Raw genomic sequence first — 9118 nt, forward strand, 5'->3', positions numbered from 1 at the left:
CGGCGTAATGATACGCGGGCGCGGAATTCAAATTACGGCGGCGTATCTGGAGATACGCCGCTGCAAAAGGTACATGAATCTACCCCAATGAAGACATTTCACAGGTCAGAAGTGTGATAAGTGAACTATAAATGAAAGCACTAGAGAGCTGAGAGTGAACAGGAAGGGGGTGACTAAAGGCTGACTGACCACACTGAGCATGGAAGACACTGACACAGAGGAGACTGAGGCAGACAGAACAGAGTGAAGTGTGTGTACATTCCCGGCCCTCAGAGCCTTCACTCACCCCTAGTCTGTGGTGATGATGATGATGATCCTGCTGGAGAGGTGTTGATCACGCTGTCGGCCCATGGTAGCAGCTTCAGACCCGCTGCCTACCTGGCTCACGCTGGCAGGAACAGTGGCGCTGTGGGTGTCTGAGTAGGGCCTCCTTATCCTGCGTATTCTTTCACAGTAGCTTCTGTCCTGTCAGCCTGTGTACTGACACTTCCAGTCAGCGGTCCTCTTCTTCTGGTCCCTGTAAAGTCCCAGTGGTGAGGTGACGCCGCTCCTATGGTCTTGCCTCAGGTCCAGGTCTGCCTACAGGTGGATGAAAAGTTCCATGTCTGGCTTCAGGTAACCTGTTACCATCAGTATTTAGGAGTATACCTGGCACTTCAGGAATGAGAGGCACAATACAGGCCCGGGGCCCACAGATGTAAGTGAAGATACAGCGGTCACCAGTGACAACTGAGGGGGGGGGGTAAAATAAATAAATAATGAAATGACTGAGGCAAGCCTTTCTCCAGGGGAATTAGTCCTTTTGAAGTAGTTCATGAAGTAGAATATCCATTCTGGGCTGAGAGCGGCTCACAAGATCCAGAAGGAAGGCTGAGGAGAATCCAGAGGGGAGTCCAGCTGACAGACCTGAGGTAAAAGCTGACTCCTCCCAGTGACAGGAGAGGATAGAAGTAAAAGGTTACACTCATTGGCTAGATGTTTCCCGCCAAAGGATTTGTCACCAATCCAGTGCTCTGCAGCTGAGGTATACCTTCCTAGCAACAGCAGGCAGCTTGTCACCTGACACACAAAACAGAAACAACCAGCAAAGCAGCCATAGAGAGACATGTACTTATCAATTATCATAGCCCTCTATTAAGAGTAAAATGTATTTATTAAACAAATGGGTGTCAGGGGTGACAACCCCATGGGGCCACTTCTTTATTTTATTCTTTCGTGGCCCTGACATTCTGCATGGGAATAGGATGGAGGACTCTGCAGACTCCTCAGTGTGGATCAGACCCATCCATCCATCCACCCACCTATGCATCCATCCATCCACCCACCTACCTATCTATCCATCCATCCATCCATCCACCCACCTATCCATCCATCCATCCATCCATCCACCCACCTATCTATCCATCCACACACCTATCCATCCACCCACCTATGCATCCATCCATCCATCCATCCATCCACCCATCCAGAGTCCACAGAGTTCCCCCTTTAGATCAGAGTCCACAGAGTTCCCCCTTTAGATCAGAGTCCACAGAGTTCCCCCTTTAGATCAGAGTCCACAGAGTTCCCCCTTTAGATCAAAGTCCACAGAGTTCCCCCTTTAGATCAAAGTCCACAGAGTTCCCCCTTTAGATCAGAGTCCACAGAGTTCCCCCTTTACATCAAAGTCCACAGAGTTCCCCCTTTACATAAAAGTCCACAGAGTTCCCCCTTTACATAAAAGTCCACAGAGTCCCCCCTTTACATCAGAGTCCACAGAGTTCCCCCTTTACATCAGAGTCCACAGAGTTCCCCCTTTACATCAGAGTCCACAGAATTCCCCCTTTACATCAAAGTCCACAGAGTTCCCCCTTTACATCAGAGTCCACAGAGTTCCCCCTTTACATCAGAGTCCACAGAGTTCCCCCTTTACATCTGAGTCCACAGAGTTCCCTCTTTACATCTGAGTCCACAGAGTTCCCTCTTTACATCAGAGTCCACAGAGTTCCCATTTTACTTCTGAATCCACAGAGTTCCCCCTTTACATCAAAGTCCACAGAGTTCCCCCTTTACATCAAAGTCCACAGAGTTCCCTCTTTACATCTGAGTCCACAGAGTTCCCTCTTTACATCTGAGTCCACAGAGCTCCCCCTTTACATCAAAGTCCACAGAGTTCCCCCTTTACATCAGAGTCCACAGAGTTCCCTCTTTACATCTGAGTCCACAGAGCTCCCCCTTTACATCAAAGTCCACAGAGTTGCCCCTTTACATCAAAGTCCACATAGTTCCCCCTTTACATCAAAGTCCACAGAGTTCCCCCTTTACATCAAAGTCCACAGTGTTCCCGCTTTACATCAAAGTCCACAGTGTTCCCCCTTTACATCAAAGTCCACAGAGTTCCCCCTTTACATCAGAGTCCACAGAGTTCCCCCTTTACATCAGAGTCCACAGAGTTCCCCCTTTACATCAGAGTCCACAGAGTTCCCATTTTACTTCCGAATCCGCAGAGTTCCCTTTTACTGTAAGGAGAGACTTTGCAGACTCTGATGTAAGGGGGAACTCTGGGGAATCTAACATAAGGGATGCTCTGGTGTACGGCGAGGACTCTGATGTAAGAGGGAGTACTGTGGCCTCTGGTGTAGAGGGGAGCTTTGATGTAATGAGTGCTCTGAGAACCTTGATTTACCTTAGCATACTCAGAGACAGGAGAGAGAAGGTGGAAGACTTAGTCTGGTCTGAATAATGTGCCCGGGTCTCAGACAGTCTGAAACCCGGACGCATGATTCCAAACCCAAACTGTCCGGGTGAATCCCGAACAGGTGGCAACCCTAAGCCCAAGCCATGATTAGGTCCTCTTCTCAAAGAGCAGCATGGCTTCTGTTGCAGCCCTGATGGTTTATGTAAACCACGCCTGTGACATTGTTTGACGACTGAACTCTCATCGGTCACCCCTGAAGCTGATTGGTTCAATGCAGACTTTAATCCACCATTTTATATATTATGGGCCTTTTATGAAGTGTAACTTCTTTCCCTATACATTATCCCAAGTGCAAGCTATTTTCTGTTTCCCTTCCCCCATCAACATGGGGACAAGGTGCTTTGGGGGGAGCCCCCTTGCCCCAAAGCACCCCCCATGTTGAGGGCATGTGGCCTGGTATGGTTCGGGGGGGGGGCACTCACTCATCTCCCCCCTCTTTTCCGGCCTGTCGGGCTGCCGCCTCTGATAAAAATCTGGTATGAATTTTGGGGGGGACCCCCACACTATTAAAAAAAATAATTGGCATGGAGTTCCCCTTAAAATCACTACCAGACCTTAGGGCTTGGTATGGATTATGAGGGGACCCCTAACCATTTTTCAAAAACCTTTTGGCTCCCCCTAAAATCAATACCAGGTCCAAAGGGCACCCCTTTCTGGTTCAGAAAGACAAGAGAGAACACCGCAGTGAGTAAAAGCAGCACCCTTTGCACCCACACACCTTAGGTAGGCATATGTAACCCTTTGATTGCCTTCATTAACCCTTTGATCACCCCTGTCACCCAGCCAGTGCCATTAGTAGAGTGTCAATGTAGAGTATTTATCACTGATCACTGTATTAGTGTCACTTATGACATCAGATGATGTCAGATATCACGGTCAGTTAGTGTCGCTCCCAGCCAGGGTCAGATAGCGTTAGATTGCCAGCACAATATCGCACTCACACTATAAGACGCTAATCACCGCCATTACTAGTATAGAGTCTGTATGCATCAATATATTGATCATGAACAGAACTCTACTAGTGCCCCCTTAGTACAGCGTCCCCAAAAATGCAGCATTAGCAGGACAAGCCCCATTTGCTGCCAGCACTTGCGTTTAGCCCACCCCCTCCCCCAACAAGTGCAGTGTCAGTAGATCACTATCACTTCTGATGCATTGCACACATCTGCAGTGTTGGAAAGACCAGGCCTGATCTCTGCTAGTAGTAGCAGGTGAATTTTATTTGTAGGGCTTCAAGCAGTCCCTGGCAGCCAGGAGCTCTTTTTCCCATGAGTCGCACTAGGTACCTGTAAATTTTGGCCCAGATTCTCAAAGGACTTACGACGGCATAGCGCCATGTACGCCGTCGTAAGTCCGAATGAGAGCCGTCGTATCTATGCGGCTGATTCTTAGAATCAGTTACGCATAAATTCGGCTAAGATACGCGCGGTGTAAGTCTCTTACGCCGTCGTATCTTAGTTGCATATTTACGCTGGCCGCTAGGTGGGCGCTTACGTAGATTTCCGCGTCGAATATGCTAACGAGCTAGATACGCCGATTCACGAACGTACGTTTGCCCCGGCGTAGCAAGATCCTCTGTATATAGCTGGTTGCTAAGGAGCAGGCCGGGAAGCTGGCCGCCACGTCCTTAACAACCGAAGAGTCATCAGCTCTCAGCGGGGTTCCCCCTGAATGTAAAAAAAGACCCCGGGCATGATGGGTCCGTGATGTCACAGGGGGGACACGATTCATTTTTAATACAGGACTTGTCAAAGCCATCTCATGTTTTTTGTTAGACTACTCTGCTTTTTTGGGGGTGAGTGGGTGAGGGGTACATTGTACCTCATACTCAATTACATGGGAGGGACCATGATATGGGGACCCCATTGTTAAAGGGAACCTTCCAGATTGAGGTAATCCCCCCGTCCGCAGACCCCCACAACCACAGTCCAGAGTTGTGGAGAAGAGGCCCTTGTCCTCATCAACATGGGGACAAGGTGCCATTGGGGTGGGGGTCAGAGCCCTCCCTGCCCCAAAGTACCCCCCCCATTTTGAGGGCATACGGCCTGATATGGTTCAGGAGGGGGGAGGCACACACTCGTCCCCTCTCTTTCGTGACCAACCACGCTGCATGCTCAGATATGGGTCTAGTATGGATTTTGGGGGGGAAGCCATGCATTTTTTTGGTATGGTTTGGGGGACGGGGGGCACGCCATTTCTTTCTCAAATATTTTTAGCCGGCAAATCTTTTTTTAACATTCAGCTGTCAGCGGGGAACCCCACTGACAGATGATGACTCCTTCGTTGCTAAGGACATAGCAGCTGGCTTCCTGACCCACTCCTTAGCAACCGACTGTATACAGGGAATTTAAAGCAAAACACGTAAAAAAACAACATAAAAAATGCAACACAAACGTTTTTGGTGCGACTCCACTGAAATGTATTACACACTAAAGGTAATCTACTGCAGGAAAAAAAGTCCCTGACCCTTTTCTAAAAATCTAGCGCCGCAAAACACACAAGTGTGAACTACATCCATAGGAAACCATGTTATATGGACTGTAGAGAGTTTCTGCAAAAAGCACCAAAAAGCGCATAGGTGTGAGTGCAGGGAAAATCATTTCTTCATATCTTTCCGCTGAGATTGTTACATTTGTTTGAATTAGACATGTGCAATTCGTTTAGTTTCGAATTTGTTTTTTAACTAATTTTGCAAAATTCGTTAATTCCGAATTTTCGTATTTTCCAAATTTTTTTATTTTCCAATTTTTCTAAATTTTTTCTAAAATTCCAAAAAAATTAGGTATTTCCGAATTTCAAAAATTACAATTTTCTTTTTTTTAATTTTCCGAATTTTCGTATTTACGAATTTTTTCATTTCCGAATTTTTCAGATTTACGAATTTCAGAAATTCAGGTTTTTTGAAATTTGGATTTCGAAAATTCGAAAATGAAAAAATGCGAAAATTTTAAAATTCGAAATTTCGAAAATGTAAAAATTTGAAATTTATACGAAATCAGAATTTTCGAATTTTTGAAATTCCAAATTTTCGAAAATTCAGAATTTCGAAAAATCGAAAGTAAAAAAATTCGAAAATTCCAATTTTTTATATTTTCGAAATTTCAAATTTTAGAATTTTTCAATTTTCAAAGTTCCGAATTTGGTTTTCAATTTTCGAAATTTCAAAAATTTTAATTTTTTAATTTTCGAATTTTTGGAAAATCAGAATTTAAGAAATTCGAAAATAAAAAAAATTGAAATTTCAAGGTTGTAAAATTCGAAAATCTAAAATTAGAATTTCCCGAATTTACGAAAAAAAACAAAGAAAAAAAAATAACATAAACAAAAAAACTAATTTTTCGGCAGTGCACATGTCTAGTTTGAATACTTTTTAGTATAGATTGGAGGGTGGAAAGAGAGGACAGGTGACCACATCCTATCTAATCACAGTGACCGCATTACACCCTGCATAGAGCGACTGCATGTGGGGGAGGGGCAGGAGGAGGGAGATTGATGATGTCACACACCGTGATAACTTTCTGTCTAACAATTACAATGAAAGTAATTGTCAATAGATAGATAGATATTAAATCAAGCTTTATCTATAGGCCACACCCCTTCTCACTGACAAATAAGGACATGTCATTCACTATTACTCCAGTAACTGGAGAGATCTCCTACCCAATCACAGGGAGTGACAGAGGGAGAAATCTCACCTTTAAGAAAAACATGCAGGGCACTGACAGAAGTCCCGCCCACTGCTTTTTCCTATTGGCTGAATGTTCAACCAATCTCACTGTCCCTGTGATGTCATTAGTTTCTGGGCAGATTTCTCACATCTTCCCATCCCCCCCACAGATCTTCATACAACCTTTCAATACAAATATCCCAGCATGGAGGGGCTCAGTGAAGGTGGTGGTGAAGGTGTGGAGGTGTCGGATCGGATCACACAGATCATAAAAGGAGATCCGCCCGGCCTCATAATCCAGATATATCCTGACTCTGTTACTGGAGATATTGGTAGGTAAGAGGATCTTATCACTGTCATGCATCACCTTATGCTGATCATCATACCTCCACAAACCCCAGGACTTGTTATTATTTCCAATCACTGACTGATCTCCTCCCCTCTCTATACTGGGGTAACACATCCCGACTGTCCATCTATCTGACCCCCCGACATCCACATCCCAGTAATGTCTCCCTGAGGAGAAACTCAGACTGCTCAACACCTGAGGATATTCTATAAATCTCTCTGGTGTTTCTGGACGATCCTGGATTCTATCTGCCAGGGATACAGTTTTCCTGTCATCTGATATATGGAGATATTTAATAGCTGTGTTTACATCCAGTAATATGTCTGCAGCTCCCTGTATATTGAAGTCTACATTTACCTCTGTTATTATATCAGATAATGTGTGTAATTTGTGTGATATCCCAGCCACATCCAGACCCCCTCCATCATGGAGGAGCTTCTCACGTCTCTCTCTGTCCTCATTATCTCCATCCTCAGTATCACACAAGTCACCTGTGTCTGATTCCTGTAAGACAGTCAGTGGATCCGTCGTGTTACACAGCTCCTCAATGTGACGCATCTTCCTGGACAGCTCCTCCTTCTTTATTTCCAGATCCCGGATGGAGATGGAGATCCGCTCTGCCTGCTCGGAGATTTCCCTCAGGACTCTCTTCTCCAGCTCATCCAGACGTCTCCTGAGATCTCTAAACAGGACAGTGACTCTCTCGGTGTGACCAGCTGCTTCTTCTTCTACTTTCCTCCTGTGTTCCTGCAGACTCTGGACTCTTTCCTCCGTCTCCTCTCTCTTTGTCAGAAGTTCCTGCAGAACATTCCTCAGTGTCTCCTTCTTCTTCTCAGAAGCCTCATCCAGTGACTCCATCTTATGTTCTTTATGTCCTCCAATCATACACAACACACAGATACAGGTCTCATCTTCAGTGCAGTAATACTCCAGGATCTTCTTATGGACGGAGCATTTCCTGCTCTCCATGGACAAGGTGGGGTCACATAAGATGTGTTCTGGGGACTTTTTGTGGACTCTCAGGTGTTTATCACACAGAGAAACCTCACAGTGTAGACAGGATCTAACAGCAGGTACAGGATAGTCCACACAGTAAGTACAGAAGACCCTGGACTCCTCCTGATCTGGCTGAGCAGACAGGAAATTCCCCGCTATGTTACGTAGTGTTATGTTCCTCTGCAGTGCAGGACGATCCTGAAACTTCTCTCTGCATTCAGGACAGGAATATCCTCCAGCCTCCCCCTGTGTATCCAGCACAAGATCAATACAGACCCGGCAGAAGTTGTGACCACATCTCAGGTTTACAGGATCTGTATAAATGTTCAGACAGACGGAACATTCCAGCTCAGCTCTCAGATCACCAGACGCCATCGCTGACAGAAGAAGAGGAAATGAAAGTAAAATTCTCTGACACCGGAGAAGAATGCAGTTGGGAGGGGTCACTTCCTCCTACACAGGGTGAGGCTGATCCAGATCAGTATTATTAGACACAGAGATCAGAGTACAGAAGAGGAAGGTTTTTTCACAGTAGTAAAGATAATCAAACCTCCCAACTTTGAGAGAAACAGGGAAAGATGCCTATAAAGAACATCACACTAAGGCCCCTTACACGCTAGGCATTTAGTCCATTTGTGACCAATTCTGGGATATTAATGTTCCCTGGAGCCCCAAGTGCAGCCTCTAGGCCTGGAGCCTGTGAAAAGCAGTGGCGGCTGGTGAAGTTTCAGGATGGGGGGGCGCAAGACTCCGCCCTTCATTTTTGACCCCTCCCACTTCCCATAAGCCCCACCCCTTACATACTCCACCCACACCATCCCCTGTATTCCACCCATAGTGTCAGGAGTATACAGCCCTAGCATCACAGGACAGTGTATACAGCCATAGCATCAGAGTATACAGCTCTAGCATCACAGGACAGAGTATACAGCCCTAGCATCACAGGACAGAGTATACAGCCCTAGCATCACAGGACAGAATATACAGCTCTAGCATCTCAGGACAGAGTATACAGCCCTAGCATCACAGGACAGAGTATACAGCCCTAGCATCACAGGACAGAGTATACAGCTCTAGCATCACAGGACAGAGTATACAGCCCTAGCATCACAGGACAGAGTATACAGCCCTAGCATCACAGGACAGAGTATACAGCTCTAGCATCACAGGACAGAGTATACAGCTCTAGCATCACAGGACAGAATATACAGCTCAGCCTCACAGATCAGGGTATGAAGGTATACATCATCTGTCCTGTATACAGCTAGCTATATACACCAACCTTCCTTCCTGTATATAGAAACCTTCCTCCATCATCACTGACTGCAGATATACATCATCTGTCCTGTATACAGCTATGTATACAGTA

At 45.8% G+C, this 9118-nt stretch overlaps 1 protein-coding gene across 1 annotated transcript; it reads right to left on the minus strand.

Moving 5' to 3' along the window:
- Positions 1-812: 812 nt before the first annotated feature.
- Positions 813-8331, minus strand: LOC120930794 (E3 ubiquitin/ISG15 ligase TRIM25-like). Its single transcript, XM_040341968.1, has 2 exons — positions 7268-8331; positions 813-870 (listed from the first exon to the last, which is right to left on the minus strand). Exons 1-2 carry the CDS (start codon positions 8122-8124, stop codon positions 813-815), a joined length of 915 nt encoding a protein of 304 aa, XP_040197902.1. The 5' UTR covers positions 8125-8331.
- Between the last annotated feature and the right edge of the window lie 787 nt (positions 8332-9118).

The sequence above is a fragment of the Rana temporaria genome, chromosome 3 (genome assembly GCF_905171775.1).
Source record: "Rana temporaria chromosome 3, aRanTem1.1, whole genome shotgun sequence".
Classification (NCBI taxonomy): domain Eukaryota; kingdom Metazoa; phylum Chordata; class Amphibia; order Anura; family Ranidae; genus Rana; species Rana temporaria.